At 40.0% G+C, this 25,100-nt stretch overlaps 1 protein-coding gene across 12 annotated transcripts in view; it reads right to left on the bottom strand.

Moving 5' to 3' along the window:
* The window catches only part of BBX (BBX high mobility group box domain containing), a 141,650-nt gene that overhangs the window by 17,224 nt on the left and 99,326 nt on the right, over positions 1-25,100 (bottom strand). For 7 of the 12 annotated variants that reach the window (XM_014253368.2, XM_014253371.2, XM_014253370.2 and 4 more), the window contains 6 exons: positions 20,527-20,607; positions 17,134-17,214; positions 13,465-14,380; positions 12,435-12,573; positions 9,081-9,229; positions 2,028-2,114 (listed from right to left, as the gene is read on the bottom strand). In XM_014253368.2, coding sequence (XP_014108843.2) covers positions 2,028-2,114; positions 9,081-9,229; positions 12,435-12,573; positions 13,465-14,380; positions 17,134-17,214; positions 20,527-20,607 — 1,453 coding nt within the window. The remainder of the gene's footprint in view (positions 1-2,027; positions 2,115-9,080; positions 9,230-12,434; positions 12,574-13,464; positions 14,381-17,133; positions 17,215-20,526; positions 20,608-25,100) is intronic. The other 5 variants (XM_088052218.1, XM_088052215.1, XM_014253363.2 and 2 more) reach the window with 4 other exon arrangements.

The following is a 25,100-nucleotide window of genomic DNA, read 5'->3' as shown; positions in this document are numbered from 1 at the left end:
TGAATTGAAATGAAGATTCTGGGATTCCCATCTTGAATGCTGCAGCATATGGGACAGCTCAGCTACATATTTTAGGGCCTCTTGCCTAGGAACTCCTGGATGGAGGATGAAGATCTGTAGGCAGCATATGAGGAAGAGGCTGTCCAGCACCTGCCAAGGCCATGCCCACACTGCACTTTGCTGATCAACACTTTGCTTTCAGTCACTACAAGGTACACTTCAGAGTAGGCAAGACTCCAAATTTTTTCCCCTCTGTAATTCAGGGGAAAATGCAGTTCTCTATCGATATACAGACATCCATTGCCTTTCCTCTGATGATTACATGTGGGCTGTGTAAGGCTCCTAAGTTGCTCATTTCTTTGCTTTAGTCTTGGGAGGAGCTTAGCAAGCTGGTTCTGTCCCAGCAAATGCACAGACACACCTTTAATGCTTAGACACTATGACATTATTCACATGCCTAGTTTCCAAGGATATGCCTCTGTGTTGTGCTGGAACAAGGTCAGGGTACTCAACACTTGCCAGGGCTGAATCTTTGATCATAGTGCACACTTCACTTTGTATCAAAACATGCTAGCTTCATTTAAACAAATGCAGGGTTTGACATTTTGTTTACCCATATTTTTATCTGCAGAATCTAAGGTAGCTGTATTTTTTACTCTTTACTTAATCATCTGTTAGAAACTTTCTGTTTCTTTTCCCCCAGGAGAATTTAAACACCCATTTTTCTTAATAATTTGTCTACATGGTCTATTAATAATTCAGGAACAGAATCTGAATGACGCCAAATCAAAACTATGTTAATGTATGATGCCTTTTTTACACCAACATGGAAGCAAGACAGTTACTTCTCATAAGCAACTCCCACAACATATTTGTTGTACAAATACAAGACAGAGCAAGTAGTTTAAAATTATTTGCACCATGGAATGCAGAAGAGCAGGCAGAGTCTATGTGGGAAAATAGGGCATGTGCAACACAGATGACAGAAAACACACCACCAGGAAATGGCCAAGTCTTAGGAAAAGATATTAACCATGAAGGTAGCTAGGGAAACTGTAGATGGGAAGGACAATTTTATTATCCTAGAGATGAACATGGGTGGGGAAGAAACCAGAAAAAAATCATGGAGTTAAGTAAGCAGGACCAGAGAGTATATTTTTCTATACTACAGGAACAATACAGGAGAGAACAATACCGTGGAACAGCTAAGGAACAGCCTGGGCATGACTTAAATAGTGTTGGAACATGATGGCAGAAGAAAAATGGCCCAGCAAAGCAGGCTAAGCTGTAATCCTGTACATGCTGTACACTTGAAAATGCCCCTCAGAGTTGTAAATTCATAATATGCAGGATTATGATACTGTAACAGGAAGAAGACTTTAGAGAGCTAACAGTGGATAGCAGGCAGAAAAGGTCCAGAACATAACTTTAAAAACTGCAGAAGGTATTTTCAATGTGAAGCAAACATAAAGCTGGTTTAAGATTTCTACAGAGGCAGGGTTGGAGGTTGGTATTTCTGAGATCTGGTGCAGAACCAAGCATTTACATCCTGACCAGGCTCTTACACCAGCTTGACCAGCTGCAGTCTGCAAAGTTCCAGACAGCAAGAAATCATAGGAATAGGAGACAGGGACATGCACAAATGCTCTGGCAAAATAATATGGTCACTGATACAGAAAGATGCAGATAAGAGCAACCTAAGGACTACAGAGCCGTGAGCTGCAGAAGATAAAAGTTTTCAGGGCCAACTGCAGAACTGCCCTTGCTTTGTCAGCTCTGCTGCATGGCATCTGGAGCAGGGAAACTGTAATTAAAGGGAGATGCCCAGTAAAAACAAAACAGCACCATACTGGAGCAAGGTGATATCAACTGGAGCCTGGAAGCAACGGAATCATAGCAGACAGAGACAATAAGGAACCAGTGATCAAAGACTAGAGAGCTGAGGTGTCTCTGTCTAGAGGCATTTCCCCAAGACTGAATTGAGAAAGAAGGCAATCAAAAACCTTAATTAAGGAATGCACCAGTACCTGTGTCCGGAACATTAAGCTTCTTTCTGTGCTTAAATTTGCTGACAATTTTGTGGAATAAGTTCTTTTTCTGAGACTGGAATGAACCTACAGACAACATTAATAATACATACTTTTAATCAGAAGCTTGAAAAAGAGTACAACAGTCACAGTATGTACTGTACAACCTCCCCTTCTGATAACACAAGTTGCTGTTTGACAGGGAAGCACAAAACCTGACCTTCTGCCCGAAGGGACTCTGGAGGCTTTCAGCAAGCTGTAGCTCAACCCACCACCTCCCAGTGTTTAAGTGCATACAATGCATTTTGGGGAATGAAGCCCTTAGGAAAGCTTAGCCATACAATAAAACAGGGGGTTTTCTTGCTTGTTTAAAGATACGCTCTCTTTTGCATGTATACTGGGCTTGGCTGGCAAGGTGTAAACTTATCAGTGCTGGAAACACAACATGGTTTAGTTACTGCTGAGCACTGAGATCTCTCTCATGGCACTCCAGCAAGTAGGCTGAGGGTGTTCAAGAGGTTGGGAGGGGATGTAGCTGGGACAGCTGACCCACACTGGTCCAGAGACACTTCACACCATACTCAGCCCAGAAGTGTGGGGAAAGGTTTTTTTTAAGTTGTCCATTGCTCAGGCACTGGCTGTGCATCAGTTTGTTAGTGGTGAGTGCTGGCTTTTGCATTACTTGTTTCCTCCCTCCAACTTATGAAACTGCCTTCCTCTTGACCCAGGAAGTATTTTTCCTTGTTTTTGCCCTTTGTATACTCTTCCACATCCCACTGTGGGAGTGAGCAAAAGGATGGAAACCTGCTTACCAGCCAGGGCCAACCCACCACAGGATGCAAGAGCTGTCACTGCCCTTCTGGTGACCAGAAATGAGATATACTAAGTGCAAAAGTAAAAGCTCACAGAGGAGGAAGGTGAAGTTATGTCCAGCTCCTGGTATCATTTCTACTTTGCCAGCAGAGTCTTTACTAGGAGCAGACAGTAGACATCTTGTGTAACATTGGACCACAACACATGCCACTATCAGAGGTGACCAAGAAGTTACCCTTTGCCTCATTAGGGGAGCAATCAGTAATATAACAGCAACACAGGCATGAAAGATACATAATCTCCACAATGCAAAGCCAATTTTAGGGAGTTTACAGAAACAAAACTTCAAAATCTTATTTCCAATGACACAGTGGACAAGCAAGTCTTCAGGCTAGCTCAGAACAGACCAGTACAAACAGAAATGAAATGCTGTTTATGTGACAAGATGATTTATAGCCTAACAAGCATCTCTCTAGCTCACCTGGAACAGGATTCTACCCACCACAAATACCAGCCTTTTCCATTCCTCCTCATCCTTAAAAGGATCCAGACACACACACTGGCTACTGGGACACAACTGCAACCATACAGGAATGTGCAATCAGGCTAAGTCTACATTATACATCTGCAATTTGCCATCTCAGTCTCCACATGCAAGGAAAGAAAGAGTAAGTGTGTAGCACATGGAAGAAGTATTTAGTCTTACGAAATGAAAGCCATTCACAGACACTAGGCTGCCTGATCAATACTGAAAATTACTGAGAGAAAGCTAAAATCCAGCCAGAGGCAGTCACAGAAACTTTAACATCTTGCACATGTTGGCTTTGTGGCTCACTGCTACTTCTTTTTTTAATACGGAAGAAATCAAAACTTTGGAGAAAGATTAATAAACTTCCAGAAATGAAGTCAAAGAACAAACCAAATAAAGTCCAAGCAGGAGATCATCTTAGGCAACATCAACTTGAATCTGAACAGCTTCACTAGAACCTGTATAGAAAATACCAGAAAGTACAATAGAAGAGGCAATATTCACTCAAACTTACTGCTGCAAATTTTACAGCTTCCTGAGTATCACAGAGGACTAGTCTAGTGTTAGTGCAACAAAAATGTAAAACAAGGAATGAAAAAGCTCAGAGAGCTTGGGCAAAAGCCTGAGTGAAAGAACTAAGCTTTCCTTGATATCAAGCTCAAATACTTCATCCACATCAACAGAAACAAGTCTTCTCACCAGTTCCACAAGAAGACAGAGGTACATAACTACGTGACTCTTGTGACATTTTTATTATTATTTTTTAGTTAGCCGATTAGTGATTTTTGCAGATGCTTGGAAGAAGCAACATGTCACATATCACCTGTGTTTCCATTTCTATGGCTCAACCTGCACCATACAAACCATTTCAATCACTATCACAGACAGTCAAGCCAGTGTCAGCAACTCTAAGCAGAATAACCAAGATGAAAAACTAAGAAAAAAATGACAAGCATTGCACAGAGGGGGAAACTTGTGTTTGGCATCTCTTTATTCCCCACTGAAGGCATCTTTGTCATCTGCCTGTACTTGCAAAATGCCGCTTTCCCCTATGGAAAATCCAAAGACTTTAGTAGGGCTGATAGAAAAGCTGCCTTTTAGTAAGGAAACTTCCTATTTCCTTCCCTTTTACTTGTTACTCCTGTGAGACCTTGGAAGAGAAGCGCTAATAGCTAAATAAGTCAAGAGTTCATACTTGGACTTGACAATGTAACTTCAGACTCCATGAGAAACTTCATCCACACTCTCAGACTTAACAGATTCACCATGCAGGAGTTGACAGGATGCCTGGCTGGGCTACACCTGTTTCATGGAGACAACAGGCAAGTACTCCAAGACTTTGAACAAATGCCAGTTGTGAACATTCAATCCACAGAAAATCCATGACTGAAAAAACTAACCTAAAAGTCTTGCTGTGAGGCAATGGATCCTAGATATGATTTCCTATAGAAAGCTGAAAAAACCCTTTTAACAGTAGTTTACTTGACATTGTTATACAGCCATCTACTTATCTTGCTCTGTTGGAAATAGTCTACACGGCTATTCCTCTCCCTAGCACTTCAGCAATTGCCACAGGATTTAATCCCTTGTCCATTATGCTCACTGAGGGCAGTAGGGATTTCTCCTGGGAATACTTGCTGTGGCCAGTGGCAGCTGCTCAGGGAAACAGTAAGCAAGAAAATGAACCACAATTGCGTTTCCTCCAAATTTCTGGGCATATGCCTCCTTTGCTCTCACAAAGTTCCCTATTTTTATTAAAGGATCTGATCAAATAGAGGACGTTTCAACAAGATCCTAACAAAATCAGGACAAACAGTCTGTGCATTTCTGCTTCTCTCAGAGGAAGGCACTGTATTTTTAGGTCATAATCCTTGGAACGTTACAGCATGAAATCTCCAAGCATCTGAATGCTTTGAACCGAGCCAAAAAAACCCCAGAGCTAAGACCAAGAGGAATGCCACAAAGCAGCATCCATTTTAAGCTGATGCTTTATTTCCAGTCCTAGAGGCCACAGACAAAAATAAAATAAAATGTAGACAATCTCTTCCCCAAATAAAAGCACACTGCACATTCCCCTCTTTGCCTTCCCAAAATGAAAGCTTTAATGCAGTGCTTGGTGTATAAGTGAGCATTTCTACACAGTACAAAGCAGAAATAATGACTCTGCCTGTTGCTCACTTTTGCATACAAGCAGATTAGTGACTCACTGCAGACAGCTGACTTCTGCGTGGTGGGATGTTTTGGCACACATGCCATTGGAAAGAAGAAAAAAAAAAAGGAAACAGTCACAGCTCCAGTAAATGTCGGAGAAGGCCATCTGCAAAGATTCAGTATAGCTGTATTCTTCAGCCATTTTGTAACATCATTATTTTATATGCACATTCCCAGTTCAAAACACTTGATGTGGATTTTGACAAAGCTTTATGGCTTGTTCACTCCTGCTCCCAAAGAAAAAAGACCCGCAATCCTTTCAGTGGGAGCAGAATTAAGACAATTTGGAAACTCTGGGGGAAAAAAATGCCTCTCATTTAAGAAAAGTTCAGATTTTCCTTCATACATGTGGATGTGAAACAGGCTTCTTCAGGTGTTTTTATGTGAGAGAACTGGCTGAAGTGTAGACTGGACATGATGAGCACAACAGAAGAAGTCAGTGGACAGTGCACTACTGATTTTCCACTTCAGAGCAGGAAAACGTCTTGACAAACCTGGCTGTGTGGATAGGTAGCAGATCAAGCCAGTTGTACATATAGGATAATGACATTTGGTAGAAAATCAATCCAGCACCATTTACTCCAAAATAAAACCTATTAAAGCATACAGTTATAGTTGGAGGTGGGCTGCAGAGAAACACCACAAACCCAAAAAACAAAAGCATTTCTCTATTTTTAATCACACAGCATTTTGGGGAAGGTTTAGAGTGCAGCACTCCAACATATTTCCTAAATTTGTATGTTTAGTAGACACTGTAGACTTTAAAAATTAAATAGTTATCTGTGCTGAGTGAAAACGAGTGGACAGTTTATAATTCTGTACATGCTCACTCAAAAAAAGCAGCACATTTCAAGGAGTGCATATTTAACATAACCCTACTGATTTTTATCTGTTATTTGGAAACACACAGAGGCCCCAAACACTTGTAGACACTATTTGTTCTGGACTACTCTTCTAATTACCTGACAGAGACACACCCAAGGAAAAGCCACACAGAAGAAACAACTCCACACAACACAGTAATGCAGAGCAGTGTGAAGTTAAGGTCTCCTACATCCCAACACAGTCACACCCATAGGACCATATTGACCCTTCATGGTTCATGCTCATTGCACAAAAATAAAATGTTACTTTTGTTTAACTCTAATGCTGCAATAAAGCAGGACAATTAAAAAAAACATAACCACACCAAACCAAGGTCTATTATTTTGCATGATATGTCAGTTTAATTTCCTGCAGTACTTGCAGTAGCCTAGCTACTAACACACAGACCTGCTTGCGCTATACTTTTGGAGGCCAGGGTTCTCTAAAAGAGTCTTTATATTCATCACACTTCACCAGACAACAGCACAATATGGCTCAATAGCCTATCAGTACGTAACAAATTAAACTGAGGATTCAGCTTAATAAATGTTTGACTCAACTGGAACAAACCTTACTACGCTAGTAAGCTCACTTGTATGCACTTGAGGTTAGATCACTTTAAATCCACAACTCCCATCTTAGTTTTACACATCCTAAGAAAATAAAACACATTTAAAATTCATCTACTGCCATGAGATATTTACTTTTTAGCAATCCTTCTTTTCCAGAAGAAAAATGGTTTGTTAGAAAGTTTTTCGACTACCTCTTGAGAACTAACTGAACCCTGCTCTTCAGGGAGTTGGAATGACTGCCACAAAACTGTCACCTTGCCCAGCAGAAGTGTGTGAATTCAACATTTACTGGAATTAGGAGCAGGTATCACTAGCTCTGTCTGGATTTAGTTTGGGGCTGTGGTTAGATGCTCACTACTGTTCAGAAAGAGCAGTGTTACTATCCGATATTCCTGCCCTGGGGCTGCTTGTTGCAACCCCACAGCTCAGCTGGTGGAAAAGTTCATGTGACTGTTTACCATCTGCTCAGTGCAAAGTCAGCTGGCTTAATTTAAAGAGCCCTTATTGTCAGCCAGAGGCAAATGCTCCATGACTGTCTCTGCAGGGCTGTGCCAATGCTACTCATATCAGGCTTGTAACCAGCCTACAGTTATGTTTTTGACCTTCCCTTGAGACAAGGCCAAATATATTCCAAAGCTCTTTAAGTGATGCTAACAAAGATAAAAACTCTCCTGTATGAGCCTACCCAAAAGAATGTGCTTCTGGGCTACCTGGCTTGAGGCAGAATTTTAGCCCACCATTCCCTAACACAGGGCCTGCAGAATTTTTAAACATACAGACACTTGAACAGGTAAATACTGTAGTGAGAAATCCAGTGAGCTGCTACTACAACTTCAATTGCAAGATCACTGTAGTTAAGAGATTTTCTTCCCTACAGATGTTGCTTAATTACCAGTGGGTTATCATACTGTAAAGCAATTCATTCATGCTCATTTAAGAAGTTCTGTCAAATACATACCATAAAACAAAATTAAAGGCAGCTGAAGTCAGAACTAGCTTGGTATTAGCACAAGTCTAATTTTGCAAAGTGGCTGTTCCACATCTAATTACAAAAATCAATACCAAAATTAGCATGCACTAGAAAAGAACAGCTGCTCAATCCTGCACACTGTAATGTGATTATTTGTGAAGCATTCAAAAGGCATAGATCTAATCCAGGGTCACCTGGCTAAAACAGCCGTATTAGATCTTAAAACCTGTCAGTCAGTGGAACTACCATTGTTGCAGAAAAGGAAACCAACTTCACATTGCAAACTGTGCCTGATGAGGATCCTTTTGAGCATCCTTTTGTCTTGTGGAATTACTGGTATGTAATTCCTTAAATTTGTGATGCTTCTGTATTGTATGAAATATATGCATCTTTATTTCTTCCACAGTATAAAAGTAGTTTTACCCTACCACACTGTCACTTCTCTATCACCTCTGTGCCACAGGTTGCCTGTATAAAAAAAGAGCCAAGTGTGTCATGAGTGTCTCCCTCCATGAGCCTCAGCAATGGAGCTGGGTATGGAATTGGTTTCCATGTCCTCTAATTTTTTTTAAATCACATCAGGACCTTTTTGCTCGAAACTTATGACAAAACTATAATTTTAATAGAAGAAAAATTCCAGATGTTTCATTCAGACATCTCTGGTATTTTACATTTTAATTTACAGACTCTAAAATAACAGTGAAACTAGAACTAGCATAAAACTAAGCTTAGAAAAATGTCAGAATGTAACCTTTGATCATAAGCCTTCTTTCCCCCACTTTCTCCTGGAAAAACTTGTCAAAATCACTTACTTCAAAAATATTCATGTTTTTGAAAAACTTTCTTGCTACAAGAAATACATTTTGTATACAAACTCTACCCAGTTCTACTTATCATGAAAATCAGGAATAAAGAGTGAAAACTATCAGCCTGAAAATTAAACCAGATAAGAACCAACTAACTTGGAAACTAGTGCTAGGAAACTTCTTTGACTTCAGACTTTTCGCAGGTAACAGTAAAATAAGAATGTATAAAATCCTGTGCTTGTCACAGCACTGCTGTTGTTTAAGAATGTCCCACACTTGGCAATTTACCTTTGTTGGATTTTGGTAGTTCACATGAGCCGCTTCCAATCTTTCGCTTTTTCCTCGAAACAGCTGAATTTTTCCTGTCAAAGGTAATAGGACTGTATTGAGGGAGGCTGTTGAATTTCTTTGCAAATTCTTCTTCCAATTTTGCTAAGCTAAATGGGAAACAAAACCATTCAAATTAAATGTAACTCTTTCTCGAGAAAAAAATATATTGTTTAAGAGCATGCATGTGTATACACACACCCTTCTACACAGAGGGGAAAACCAGCTAAGTGCACACACTGTAAACACCAAACCAGTATGTATCAATCCAACTTTGGAATGAGAATGTACATTTCTGCTCCTGCATTTGTAACAGCGCAAATTGATTACCTTTGTAGCATATGTTAAAATTAGGAAAAAAATAATCAATGTCATACTGGTGACATTTAGCTCTGTTAGCTGCACAGATTGGTACAAGAGATTTGTCTGTTCTGTGAGGGGAATGAACAAAGACAGTAAAACCAATAAATTAACCAATAAAATAACTTCTCATAAAAGTTCTTACACCAGAATGAAAACAGCATTTCAAACCAGAAGAAAAATGCCAAACTAATCAATCTTCTGTGGATATTCTGAAACGTGAAGCTTTGGGGTGGGAATTAGTCTTGTATTTGTTCTGGGTGATTAGATTTTCTCCCCATATATTTCATTTGCTGTGAGATGAAAAATGCAACTAGATTATGCTTTCATGTAACCCAACACGCGTCATACTGCAGCCCAACCTGAATGATTGCCAGCAGATTAACAACAACTCAAGAAATCCACAGGCAAGGTATGATTGCTCCTAATAGCCAGAAGAAAACAAAGCACTCAAGAGAGGATGGCACAGCATTTCCAGCAGTAATGACTACACTGACTTGCATAAGCACTCTGTTCCTGCAAATTTTTGCAGCCAGGGAGAAGTAGAAATTGTGTTTTAGTAAAAGGCAGTGCACACAGGCAGGTTATAAATAGCACTGTCAATGATAGGGGAACAATGACATTTTCCACTTGGTTTTAATTTTCCTTGCTATGAAAAACCTCAACTTGACAGAAGTTGGCATGACTGTTGGCAGGATAGCCCTTATACACTTGGAAGTATCACAAGAAACATGGTACTCCTCTCTGCTTTCTGAAGCAGCACTTCAAACAAATTGCATTCTGAAAGCTTTGGTACACAGAATGATACCTCAGTTTTTCTCTGTAATTACTACTTCTCTCAGTAAGCAATTTTCCATCTTAAAATGTGTACAGAAAATACAGCCCTGGCTCTTTGCAGACCAGGCGCACGGTGGGGTTTGCTTGATTGTGTACACACGGTTTATTTTGGTTTTAAATCACAAAGGTATCTGACATCAGTAGTGCTTGGTATTGCTACCTTTTTCTCTTCCACATGCATGTTCCCTGACAACCACAAAACAGACCGATTTTCTGCTCTGACAGCTGTCATGCAATGCCATCCTCTGCCTCAGCTCCTCTCCCCCACTGTCTGTTCCCACCTGCCTCAGCTCCTGCCCCGAGGGAATGTGAGGGGCTGCAGCTCTAATTGGGAAGGACAAACCTCATTTGACAGTGGATGAGCTGCCATCCTGGCTAGTAATTTATAAATTGTGTGACGTGGAGGCAATGGGGAGTGCTGCCAGCTCTGTGTCAGTGATTAATTATTTAAAGAAATAAAAATCATCCACACTGTCATGAATTTTAAGAGCCTCTCAGAAGCCTGGTTAGATGTGTGCAGCTGAACTGAGGTGTCCATGCTGCACAGCCTGCTCCAGCCAGGAGATGCATGGAGGTAGAGCCCTGCTTGGCAAAAGAGTGGGCTGTACGTGGGGAAAGCACATCTGACCCAACCCATCAGGGAAATGTGGGAAGCTACTGATGGGGAAGGTAAGAAGACACAGGGAAAACAACGTAATTCTGAAGAGGTGAGGAACCATTCACCAACACAAATGTACAAAATGAGGCTGAAATGTGATGCTGAAGGGAGCAGAGGGAGTTAACTGGAGCAAGTAGAGGTAAAACCAGCTCCTTAAGCAGCCAGAAGCTTGGGTAATGAATGTAATGAAAAGGAATACAACATGCCTTCTTCAGCACTTATGCTTCACAAAATCTTAATTCTGCCTTTACAGAGTTAACTAAATAATATTTATTAATGATGCAACTGAGTAAAGATGAGAGATTGGAAAATATTATTTCCTCATCCAGACAGCTAATGAGGGTAGAACAGCATTAAATGAATGATTTAGACAATTTTCCTAGCTACTTTGAATAAATAATTTACAACTACTTTTTTTATGCTACAAGATGTGATCAGTTTTCCCACCATTATGTGTGAAAAGTTTTCAATCTTTCAACTGAAACTTAAAAATATTTCCAAAACTTATAAAAAACTCTAAAAATACAAAGTGTTCAATTTTTTTTTTGACTAATTCTTCTTTGACTATTCCAATAAACAAGACTTGGGAATTCCCATTGTTTTAATAGCTTTGCTGAAAGTGAACTGCAACTAGATATCATACAGACTAGGTTGTAAAAAAGGGCACTGCAAACCTGCAAAACCAAACATATTATTTTAAGTGTGAAATATGGAAAAACTCTCCCTTTAAAATTAATTTTTCTATCTTCAAGAATTCGCAAGTATGAATGGCTGCCCAGATTTAACTACTGCACCTGCAGCTAATAAAACTGTAATATTCTGACAAAAATCATTACTTGTATACTAGAAAAGTAATTCTGTGCAGCCTTGCTAAATTTAAATGCATCTATACTCATTAATTGTTTTTAGGATATATTTAATTTCATCATGGTGGACATAAACAGTTTAAGTATCTTTTCTTTACAGATAAGATATCAAGAGAAAAATGACATATTTATCATAATTATTTGCCAATATAAGAACATTGTTTACTATTCCTCTGTAAGCAATCTCTCCGAGTGGGCAAAGATATCTATTTTTTCTAGTCTAATCTGGTTTATGATGATTGACCACCTACACAGAACTTTAAATAGTGCTTGCAAAGTACTCTGAAAATGTAAGTAACCCTTTTCATCGCTTTTTGAGCAGGTAAATATTGTGTGGTTTGTTTAGAACTGAGCAAATAACATCATTCAAAATCACTTACAGTGGGGTAAACCAGCGAGGATCTTAAAGGCATTACTTTGCTATATAAAAGACAGGTATTTAGAGCATGACTCAGCCAACAGGGTTTTTTATTTTAGGAATTGTGTTTATTTGGGTGTTAGATGCAGCTCACTTAGCTGCAGTGAGGAGGACTCACTCTTAAATTATTAGGCTGACCTAGATAAAACATCCAACCATGTTAAGCCACAACTTACCCAAAAACAAACTCTTCCTTTGGCTTAGTCTTTTTCAGCTTTTTGTTCCCACTTGTCCCACTTGGGGAAAAGGCCCAGATTTCTTCATTCCAGCATCCTTCATGATCAGAGGAGTTACCTTTTCCTGAGCTTCTTTTTCCTGTGATGAAGGCAGAAAATTGTTTCCCATCTTTAGAAAAATGTTCCAAAATAAGGTAAACTCAGAAGAAACTTGTGTTACCCAGTCACTACTGCAATTGATGAAGCCTGATCTTTTTGAAGGCAGTTACAAAACATTTTTCATTTTAAAATGGGCAATGATGATATTGACAACTATTCTGCATCCCCTGTCCTGTCTTTTCCTGGACTACCTCAAAAGTAAGGATCTCCTAAGGTATAAAGAAGAAAGAGATGAAGAGATATACAGTAATAAGCTTCCCTAAATTACAAACGTCTTTTTTTCTTTTCTGACTGTTCTAATTGCGCATATAAATCTACCAGCTGGAAAAATACGTTTCCACACATCTCACTGAAAGCTTCCAGAAATTATCTCAAATTTGTCCTTCCACAAGATAAAGGGTTCTCACTTACTGCCTACAGCAAAACTAACAACCAAAGCAAAACCAGAACCCATTTGCTTCTTGGAGGACTGAGAACTATGCTCACATCCACAAGAGCTGTTTATGTAGAAACAAGGTAACTGTTTGGGGTTACATACATCACAATTCTTGCACACACCTATCAGCAGGCTGACAAATTAAACAACAAAATCTTCAATCAAGAAATTAAAACTCAGATCATGAAAGATGGAAATAGAGCAGTTAGGAGTTTGTGAGATAAGCAGGAACACAGGTCACAAGACTTCAAAAGACCTGCCCTGGAACATGGGCTCCAGCCACTCCACCTGTCCCGAGCAACTCAGGTGGCCAGACACAACATTCCCACTGCACACCGCTCGAACTCCAGCTTAAACATAGACTTCTGCTTTTCCTCCCACTCCAGGCAGGCTTTTGCAGTTCATGCTGTAAACAAAACACTCAAAGCCACCCACCTCTGTCCACATTAGCGCGCAGGGATGTGAGCATGCCCTCTGACACCAGAGTTTTATAAAGAGCACCTTTGCAAGATCTCTCCGATTTCCTGGAACCACAGGTTTCTATCTTTTTAACACAGTCACTGTCCTCAGTTTTGACCTGTTCTGGTAAGCTTTGGGGTACCACCTCCTCTGTTGGGGTCAGTGGTTCCACTTTAATGTTATCAGAAGCCTCACACGGTACTTCCTTGCCAGCTTCAATACTAAGGAAATCGGGAGGCTTTGATTCTTTGGTGGTCTCCATCGGTTTCTCCTTTGATGTTTTCTTCTCTTTCGATTTCACTTTTTTCTTTGGTGATTTTGTATCCAACATGCTTCCCTTCACATTTGAGACAGGGCGGTTTTTTTTGCGGGGGGTATCCGCGAGTCTCTCAGCACCCCAGTCCCCCTTGGCCACGGCTTCAATTGTGTACATTACACTCTCAATGTCCGACTCGGAGGACTGCCTCTTTTTACAAGATTTCTTGGGAGTGGATTTTTCATTTGTGTGCCGGTCCAACTTATTTTTTTTCTTTTTCTTCTTTATCTTTTCTGGCTTTAACCCAAGCATAGTCATGTCACTCATGAAAAGCTCCGGAGAACGGCACACGTGATCCTTTGTGTTATCCTTTCTCTCAAAAGGACTGTTTTCCATTGCAAGACTAGTAAAATCTCTGCATTTTGCAGTTTCTGATTCCACAGCTTTTGTTTCATCCAGGTTTTGCATTTTCTCTATCTCTGATTGTTCTACTTTTCCTTTACTGGAGTATTTTACTGTTGTTTTCTCCAGTTCTACCTCCATGTCTTCTGAAACTTCCCCTTCCTCATCTTCCAGTGCTTCCACTTTTGTTTTCCCAGGTTCTTTCATTTTCACTCCTTCTGAAGCAAGGCACATCTAAAATAAGTTTATAAACGGTCCCATGAAAATAAACATCAACTGTTAACATTACTTACTTATACTAATTACTTACTATACTTATGCTAATAGGAGCCTAGTACAGGACAGTACTGAGAAACTGGCTGAAGCCCTGCTGAAACTGATGCAATGGGATGAGGGGTAGGTGTTAGAATAAGGCTGGTGGGTTCTATTGCTCTATAGAAAGACTCCAACTCAGTGGTGTTTTCTTTAAGGCTTTTTGCATAATCTGGAACCCTGCTGCTAGATGGATTTTCAGAATATCCAAAATGCAACAGAACAGAGTTATCTCTGACTACTACCACAGACAAGCTACTTGAAATTTCACATCCATCCCCCCTTCAACTTTCAAATGTCCCTAACACAATTCCTTTCTCCTTTTCCAAATGGCCTTGAAGGAGGGAAGGAAAAAAACGTTTACTGAATCTCACTAACTGAAATTATTTTCTTTTACTTGAATGTAAGAAATAATTTGGAAGGTAGTAAAAAAGCCTTCCAAATTTTTCTTCTCGTGTAACAGACTTATTTTGCAAAGAACTGCAAAGCAGCAGTGGTTGCCATGGTTATCTCCTCCTGGATATAACACTAATGGAAACCAAAATCCTTACACTATTTGAGGAACATCGATATTCAAAAAAAGAGCTGTCAGAAGGTACTCAAACTGCCACATTCCTGCAGCACTGACTTGGGAGATCCTCTCTGTTTTGGATCACCTGAAAACTATGTGGACACCTCTACAGAAGGTAGTCCTTCACGGCACCAACCAACTGCCCTTGGGAAGACATGCTTTGTTCTTACTGTCCCCTCTCAAAGCCCCCAGGCTGAATTCCCAGTACAGTTTTGTCTTTAGAACAAATGTCAACCAGTCACCTGGAGCAAAACCAGATGGAAGAGGCTTGCTTTGAACCAGACATCAGAAGGTACCCACAGCTCAGCCCACAGGCCATGTGGTCAGTATGGATGTACCTCCCCCAGACACCTGGGCTCTCATTAGGTCCATTTAAGATTTCTCAAATTGGCAAGGCTTTGTTTCTTTGCACACTAAAAGAGTCATATCAATTTATGGTTATGAACATAACACCAATGGTTGGGATGTTTTTATAGCAGGTTTCCAAAATTCTTGCTGCACAAGGTAGAAACTACTGATCTGCTTCAGGACAAGCCAGGCTGAGTACTGTAAAGCACCAGAGCTTGGGCAACACAGTATCAACTGGGAAGCAGATTAGACTAGGCAAAGGAGAACTCCACAACTATGCTGATGTGGTTCTTGGTATAAAGGTACTTCTGTGACTTTTTTCCTATACTGCAATGTTAAGCACAGCCTGTGATTTTCAAAAGCTAAAGATCAATCTTTAGTATGGAGCTTGCTGGACTAAAAATATTTTGTCAATTTAACATACATCCCCTAGCCAATGGATTTTTTCCTTTTATATGTCTGCTTCTTCTGCAGCAGCCAGTAATACAGAGCTATAGATGTGGCTACAAAGAAAGTGACTTCTGTCTTGTCAGCACTAAATAAACTTGTAATTAAATAATCTTCAAGATTGGGAAAGCTTAAAAAAAGTGATTAGAAACAAAATAAAGGCAAATTTTCAATAATGCCATTGATTTTAACTGCTCCCAGAAGGAAAATCTGCTGAGAGTATCATAGCAGAACTTCTATAGGAGGCATTGACCTGTTAGTTTGCTTGAAAAATAAAAAAGGGCATGAAAAACAGAACTAAATGAAAGCAGCTCATGACTATTAATATGAATTTGTAATGGCGATGCCCGAATTTGATAACACAGTCATCTAGTCCTCTCTCTCAACTATTTGTGTCCTTCAGCCAAACCCTAAAACCTCAAAGCCTAAACCAAGAAATCGAATCGAGTTCAACTGTGAAGTCCCTTTGCCACCAGGAACTGGTGCTACTTCTCAGCTGCACCAGTGTCTTGGGTTGCAATGCAAGATGTAACCAAAAGTATGTATTTTATTACCATCTGTTCAAACCAGGTGGGGCAGTGTTATTTATCCATGACCCATCCCTTGTAACTCCAGAGGGAAATCTTCCGTTAATGGGCCATTGAGTCTCACAGCATGACTGATAAAATTACATCATCCCATTGTGAGATGCTCCACCCAGGGGGAGGAGCCAAGCATTCCTTCCTGGATGTAACCTGGGACTTGGGACACCACAACCAGCCCTTTTCCACTGGATTCCCAGAGGAAGACAGGATTCATCAATACCACCACTGGACCTTCAGAGGTAAACTACACACTTGTACAGGATCATTGCCTCAACAGAACTAACAGGGTGTCAGGTTGTATTCTGACTCTATCAGTGAGTTTGGTTTTTTTTTTGTACTACTGCATTTTTATTTTAATTTTCCTAGTAAAGAACTGTTATTCCTATTCCCATATCTTTGCCTGAGAGCCCCTTGATTTCACAATTATAATAATTCGAGCGGGGAAAATTTACATTTTTCCATTTCAAAGGAGGTTCCTGCATTCCTTAGCAGACACCTGTCTTTTCAAACCAAGACAACCAAATTATCAGAAACCTCTAAATTGATGGCTAATCTGGGGAAATCTTGACTTGTGGCATATGAGCCATGATCATTTATGGCTCTATAAGCAGCGGTGCAATTATAACTGTATCGCTGTTTGGCCTTGCAAACTTCTGCAGTCAATAGCTTTAACTTCTCCACCCCACTGCACCTGGGGCAATTAGCCACCAGCGTCTTAGTGTTACCTCTGCCAGCTGAAATAATGCTGATGTTCCACACTGTTTCGTTAGATCAGAAGGCCCTGAACGGGATGTACTTGAAGAAATCTATGGAGAGAAAAAACAACATAAATAAAATATTCTTCTATCACTACCAATTATTTTATGCTCATGACACAGCTTTTAAGCTAATTGTTTCCCTCCTCTCCAAAAATTCCCCCCCTCTCCAAAATTCATTTGTAAGATTATATGCTGAAAAAGAAGTGCAGACCTGTACATGCTGGCATGAATAAAAGCCCACTCCAAAATTGCTCTGGTGGATAATGCCACTACACTCTAAACAATACATGCTGATTTGGCGTTTTTCTTGTCAGGACTCCCCTTGAGGAACAGGATGAACTGAAACACATGCTCTCTCACACAAGAACAGACTCCAGCAGTTAAGCAACAATCTAAACCAGCATGCAACCCAGCTGGTGGTGTTTTTAAAGGCTTAGCAGGACACTGGATTCCAAAATTTTTAATTATTTCATTTCATTATCGTAGGTTAAGGAGGCTATTCCTTTCAGGCTATGGTATTGCTTTTTGGTGTCCTACAAGACTCATATAAAAGAGATGCTCTTGAAACCAAAGTTAAGTAGAAGCCCTCAAGCCTTTGGTAATCTTTAGTACTCCTCAGTAAAAGTAGGCTGTCATGCAAAAATGTAGCTGATTATCCTCCAGAATCTTTTTCCTGTATCAGGCCATGATCCTCTTCAGTACTTTGGAGTGTTTTGTATCACTTTTGAGTTAGGTGCAAAGAAATGATATTTTTGTAAACAAATTTAAAGTATCAGTATCAGGATTGGCCACTATGTATGAAGAAAATGTTATATTTTTAAGGACATATCCCATCATCTCTGAGCAGGTTTGGGGCTTTCTTATACCTCATTCTTTAGGCTGTATAAGAAAGTGAAGATATAAGAGACTGGGGAACTAAAGTATTTACACACTTTTGGTGCTCCCTATCCCCAGAAACTCAAGTTTTCATGGCTCTCAACCAACATGGGACTACAAAGTCAGTCTCAGAATTTGGCCTGTCACTGCCATACAGGAAATAAAAAACAACACTGTCTCTACATCTCCTGGAAGGTGCAGCTGTTCACAACATCTCCCAAGCTCTGACCACTAGAGCTCAAGCCTCCACATGCTGCTCACAGCCAAGTACTGTTAGTGCTGTGAAGCAGCCTCCTTGCCTTAGTGAGGTGATGCTCGCTCCCACACTGCCTCCCTCCACTCTTGTGCCTCCGCACTGAAGGCTAAAGACAGAGCAAGGGACTCAGCAGAGTTGAACAGCAACAGCCTCCCAGGCTTCACAATGCAGGGTGGCTGCTCCAACCATCTGTAGAAGCTTAGAAATCCTCTGAATTTTTAGAAAAATAAAATTTAACCCCCTTCTGCATTTTATCTTAATCACCATCTGTGAAATATTGTGAAATATCAAAAAGCAAGGGATAGGGAAGAGGGTGAAAGAAAGTAAGATAAAATTGTTTAACCCACATAGCAAAGAGATGAAGGAGAAGCAGAGAGGTGGGGTATGCTGAAGAAGACAGGCTCCCACACACCAGACACCTGCCATGCCAGCAGCATGGAAACAGCAGTCCAGTCCCCTCCAGTACACAGTATCTGCAGTTTGGAGTTACAGCAGCATAGCACAGCTGTCTGCAAAATCCACTTGCAAACCTAAGATACCCTTGAGGTGATTATGAACGTATTTGGGATGCTCCACTGCTATCTGAAAACTGAGCTGAATCTCTCATGTATCGTTTATCCAACTATGATCCAACACTAGAGATCTCTAAAACTGGGGAAAAAAACAAAGGAAAAAGATCAACAGCACTGATGTTCTACAAGAGCTAGGGACATAGAGGATGTGCCTAGCACATCTGTGTTTTTCCCTGTTTGAATCAGAGCCTTTAACGTCCATTTTGTGTATTAAATTAGGCTTGCAGGAATCCATCTGAACAATCACTGAGAGATGACAGAAACCTGTCCAACACAGAACGTCATGCTGTCAGACTTAGCTTCACTTTTTCTGCCACCTGCAGTACAAACTGTGCACTCCTGTGGACAAGCATCTGTCCTTCTACTAAATTAGGGCTTCACAAGCTTCACAGTCACATCACAATTTCTAATGCTGACTTCTTAAAATCAGGCTGCACTCGGCAATAGCCTTACTCCAGAACAGCATACTCAGCCTGCTGCTGCCCTGTTAGAGGCCAGGTTAAAAAGTTCTGGTGTCCCTGAGTAAATACTACCAGCCCTTCCGTTGTCCCAGAGCTGCAACAGCCAAATAACCTTATGGATCACTGATCACAGTTAGGTGTAATCACCCTTGCACAGGCACTGCTGGTCATGGAGCACATAGCCATAAACTCTACTACTGCCAGAGACTGCCTGTACAGTAAGGCAGATTTTCTTCCACTCATATAAGTTCCTATAAAGCCACAGTCTTTCAAGACTATCCATAGAACAAGACACAAAATACTTTCATTTCAAACCAAACCAAACTTCCAAACCTCTGCCTTTTTCCTGAGAGAGACTGACTTCACCAGCAATAACAGAGATATAGGGCTGGCTGCAACTAGATAGTATCCAGAGAACCATTCCCCATACTGAAACAGGATGCAAATTTGAAATAAAAAACTAAAACACCACAACAAAAAAAGTGTACAAGTAATGTGCTGGCATACTCCTTTATTTGTCTGGAATACAACATCTATCTTCATCTTTCAATCATCATAAGGAATAGCATTTGCATATCAAACCTCAGAGATTTTTGAGTGAATCATCCATATCAAAGAAGAGACCTCTACAATGTTATATTTAAGACTCACAGATAATTTACAGGACTTTGAGGAAACTTGACCCAGCATTCTTGATTACTGCTGACAGCTGCCAATTTCCCAATTTAATACACTGCATTAGTTTCCAATTCTTCATACAGATTCCTGATGACCTCAAAGTCTACTTTTCCTTTTCTCTGTCCCCAATTAAGCAATGCACCTTCCAATCATTGCAACTAAAGCTTTATTTTTTTAATCCTGGTATCCAGCTCCTCATTAAGAAGAATACTATTATCTCCTGTCCTCGCTGTTCTCCTGAGCATTGTTTTTATTACCATTATAAAGCTAATTTTCCTAAAAAGAAGTGTAACCTTCTGTGCTGTCTCTAAGAAAATATGCACATTCACAAGTGTCTAAAAGACTAGGTCCCTGGGACCATAGCCACTACTTCTCTTGGTATGTCATTATTTATTAATCTGTGTTTCTGGAAATACTGAATTTGAAACTAGAGCAAACCTTAAACAATTATTTTATTTTTTTTTGTGGAAAAGTTGTACACATCCTCCCCTTCTGACACTACTGGGTAAAACTTTACCTCTGCCAACTGGAAGAGTGCCGACTTCCCACAGTGCTTTACTGGCTCGGGACTTGGCAACTGGGAAGTATTTGATGAGATCTAGGTTACAAATGAACAGAGGAGAAAATATTTCAGTGGCACACGAAAGACAGAAAGAAAGGGAGAAAAAGAATGGAAAATAAGAGATTAGTTAAATCAGTAACTTTTAGTTCTTTCTGGGAAAATGTGCTACTTCAGACAGGCAACCCCACCCAAGAAACACTTGACAGATATGTAGAAAACAGGAGAATACAAGCAAATACAGCATTCCCTCCTTAGATTACGCTCATGGATACTCTATGTTTGTACTGTCCAGAGCTAATACTATGTCATGCTGTGGGTTTTACATCTGTTTTATGTGACCAAGTGAACAAATCATACCTGTTGCTTAAAAATATGCACTATTACTTAAATAAAATTGTCCCATAAGGTCTGGACAGTACTTTCCATTATTGAGACAAAGAAGAGGATCATCTGTCCACACAGGCAGTTCTTGTCTCATTTTCTTTAGTTATATAAAAGGAAGTGAGACCTATGTCTGGACATCAAATCTAGCCTTCCAAAGAGCTGTAGGTGTGCCAGCATCTGTGATGAGTAAATAACTACCATTACCACTTTGGGAAATTGATTTTACAGTCAAATTTCTTCAGACCTGCTTTCCAGCACAGCATTATGAATTCAGAAATGCAAGAATTATTATTTCTGATATGTGACCTTTTTTAGCATGGCATTGTATAGTAGTATTTGACCCGGAAGCCTTTAAAAGCCTTGGGACAAAATCACCAGTGTTTCTGTGTTATCTTCTTCACCACAAAAATCACACTTAGGACCACGATTAGGCAGATAGTGACAGGACAAGGACAGTGGTTTTAAGCTGAAAGAGGGCAGGTTTATAGAAGATGTTAGAAAAATTCTTAACTCAGAGGGTGGTGAAGCACTGGAACAGGTGGCCCAGAGAGGCTGGTGCTCAGGGCCAGGCTGGATGGGGATCTGAGAAACCTCATCAAGTGGAAGGGTTCCCTGTACGCTGCAGGGGGACTGAAACGAGATGAGCTTTAAAGTCCCTTCCAATTCAAACCATTCTATGGTTCTATAATCTTCCAGATGCAAAAATTATGTTTGCCTTTCTCCTTGTAACTAAATCTTTCCTTTGAACTAGGTTATTTGAAGAATTTATCTTTCAATTACCTGTCAAAGAATTTATTATTACACTCCACACACTGTGTCCTCCTCCACCAAAATCCAGGACATCCATTTCACTTAAAGCTATTTAAAATACAGTGAATAATACTCAAATGTGCACTAATTGTAATTTTTAATATTAAACTGAAATATTTCAACATCCTAGTTTTGCTTTGAGACAGTTCACTGAATCTGCTCAGGACCACACTTGACTAAGTGATCTTGTACTCTGCACTTTGCAGGGAGATGGTCTCAACTTTTTATCTTTCTATTATAACAATTGCTCATCTCAATGTTTCTTTTTTTCAGTACAATATGAATGGCAGAAAAAGGATAGAACAACACCCACACACACTAAATTGTAACTTGAGAACATACAGGCATATCTTGCCTCCTGATGCAGAAAGTGAGGAAAGAGGAAAGAAATTCTGACAAGACAATAGGTGTTCCTAAGAAAATGTGAGATCTTTATAGTACTAGAAGAAAGAGAGGAAGCAGACAGTTAATATCAGAAAGAAAAATGTTTTAAGAGTTAAGAAAACAAACAGCAAGCGACACAATCGTGTAACTCATTCTGATGAAGTTACTGGCCAAACATCAGAAGGAAAAGAATGGCAAATCAATCAGCTCTCAGTGATTACAAATCCCATACCCTATCTTATGAGCATCTTTCAGCCTTAATTAGAATAATCAGAACCTCCAGTACTACAACCACAACCAGCCCTTTACTTATGTAAAGGTTTAACTGGAGGATCATTAGGATCAAGTTACTATCTTTCATTACAGTACAGGTGGGATTTTAGCTACTATATTACATTTTAGTTTGCAAAAGAAGCATGGTGCTACTTTTTCGTCTTCTTCCTAGAATAGGCACTTCATTTCAACACAAACATTTAATAATTTCAGTATATGGGCAAACAGCAAATACATTTGTCTTTATCTGGGAAGATTACAGCTTTACATATGGGAAAGTTGGAAGAGAAAACACTCACTACTTTTTACACTCTTAATTTCAAGGCATTTTGACCAAAAGTTTTGGATTCAAATTTCCTGCTCTGCACAGAAATAAACAGAGGGCAAACCTCCTCAAAGTGAGTATGGGGCAAGGCAGCAGGGACAAAACCATCCTCAGGCATGCTTTTTTTCTTAAATGATAGTAACAGGCTGGACTAACAAAAAAATTCCACCCTGTTGCATGCTGCATATGACTGTTCTGGTTTTTTTTTTTGTTTTTTTTTAATTAAATCACCCAGAGAAAAGATTTAGAAAAACTGCTGAAAGCAAAGAGTTTGATGGTTGTGGATTTGTTTTATTTTTAAGATGGTTGAACTAGCAATTCTTTTGCTTCCATACCCCAGAAGCCTTTTCTTTAATAACGAATTAGCTTAGGAAAGTAAATCCAAGAGGTACTCATCTTTCCTCTCAAAGACACAATCACCACCATCTGTTCACATTTGCCAAACACAGATGCAGTAAGACCAAGGGGTCCCATCTGCTCTGCTTCCCTCTCATGGCAAGGAAGGGGACAGTGACCAGCCCCTGTGAGCAGGCAGCCTGCAAACAGCCACTGCCCTAAGGAACACAGCCCACAGCTCAGAAATCACAGCCTTTCCATAAAGGTTCAAATGAGAAGGACAAAAGGAGGGCCACGTACTGGCAGGGTCAGAGCAGCATGAGAAAGCCAAAAGTGTAACTTGACAACAGTCCAAACTTCAAAAAGCTCTTACGAGGATGTCACATCATCTCTGAAGACCTCCAAGGCACTTGCCTGTGTACCCACAGGACCAATGTCTTGCTCCCAGGATTTTCATCATCTGTTGTGGCAAGTCATTGGGCAGGCCTCATTAGCCATATCCTGAACAGCTTTAATTGACAACTATAGCACTTGGGCTAGACAACCAGATGAAAAACTAACTGAGGCTGTAAAAACAAAAAGAATCCCATGCAACCCTACACATAACGAGCTGTTTCTGAGTGACAGGGCACTTGTACTCCTGGGGTAAAGGTGTCTGTTTTAAATGACAAACCTACTCAATGGGATTGCTGTCTTCACAAAGAGGCACTCTTACTCACCCTGCTGCAAAGGCGGTGAAGAGAAAGGCAACATATGAGGAACACCCAGCCAGAACCAAAACTGAGCTGGGATGGCTGCCAGAAGTCTCCAGGCACATCAGACCAGAGCACACTTCACATTTCTTCACAGGTCTACTTGGCTACTGGTTAAATAACTACTTTCTCTCCCTCTCTTTTTTCTTTTGTAGCACTGTACATTGCTGACAGCAGCCCACTGCAAATTGCTTGCCATAATTTAGCTCACTAAATGCAGTAATGCGTTCATATAGACAAGATGCAGTAAGAAATGGCGCAGTAAGGAACAGGACTTTTGCCAAATTTGACAAAGACAGCCTGTGCAAATGAAAGGCCTTATAGCTGAAAGAGCACAAGCAGCTTTAATAGCAGGGGAGAAAGCTTAAAGAGGTTCTATAACATGCTTAATACTTTCCCCAAGGAGCAATCTAAATTAAATCATCAGGCTACAAGCTTAGAAAAACGCCATTTCTCTACTGCTATAGATAAAAAATGATGTTCAACAGTGTCATTAAGGTTTCACAGGAAGAATAACCATGACTAACAAGGTGGGTTTTTAAAAATTTTTTCTTTTCTTTTTTCTCTTTTCCTGATTCCTGTCTCCTATTTCCAGCCACAGAACAAAACCAACCCCTCCAGACTGCACACACATTTAAATATTTTTACAAGAAGAAGAGATTAACCCTGACTCTAAAACTGTCCCCAGTAAATCCTAATTAACTTTCTAAGCACCTTTTCTACCTATTTGGTGATTCATATGTGCACTCCAATGTGCCAAAGGAGATCACTCAGCATAGTGGAATGCAATTCAATGCACTGTCATATCCCTATGACAATTTTCAGGTTTGTTATTTTGTTTGTTCAATTAGGAGAGGAAATGATTTTAGGTTCTGTGAAATTCTGAGAGTATGGCTAAGCCAGGTTTTATGTGACATTTAAGAATGTGGTACTAAATGCAATACATACTCTGTTCAATTCTGCAGATATCCAGAATGACTGAGATCTTTGTAACTAAGTTAGCAGATTCACTTGCAGTATTATTCCAGTATTTTGCAATAAAATTAACAAGAAATGTTCTCAGTTTGTGTCTTTCAACTTGGTTGAGAAGTCTGGCTTCAGCACATAGTTTCATCTTGCTCAATTCTACTAATTTTCTCAAAAGAGCTTTGCAAATTGATTTCTAACTTTCAAAAATGTAATAAAAGGTACATATAAAAAGGCCTTCTTGATAAGAGATCGTAACTCTATTGTATCTTTTACAGCGGTGTTTGTAGCCAGATATT

Source organism: Pseudopodoces humilis, chromosome 2 (genome assembly GCF_049639895.1).
Source record: "Pseudopodoces humilis isolate 2021_Gansu_Grassland_sample_001 chromosome 2, ASM4963989v1, whole genome shotgun sequence".
Classification (NCBI taxonomy): Eukaryota; Metazoa; Chordata; class Aves; order Passeriformes; family Paridae; genus Pseudopodoces; species Pseudopodoces humilis.
This window is presented reverse-complemented; position numbering and strand designations above follow the sequence as displayed.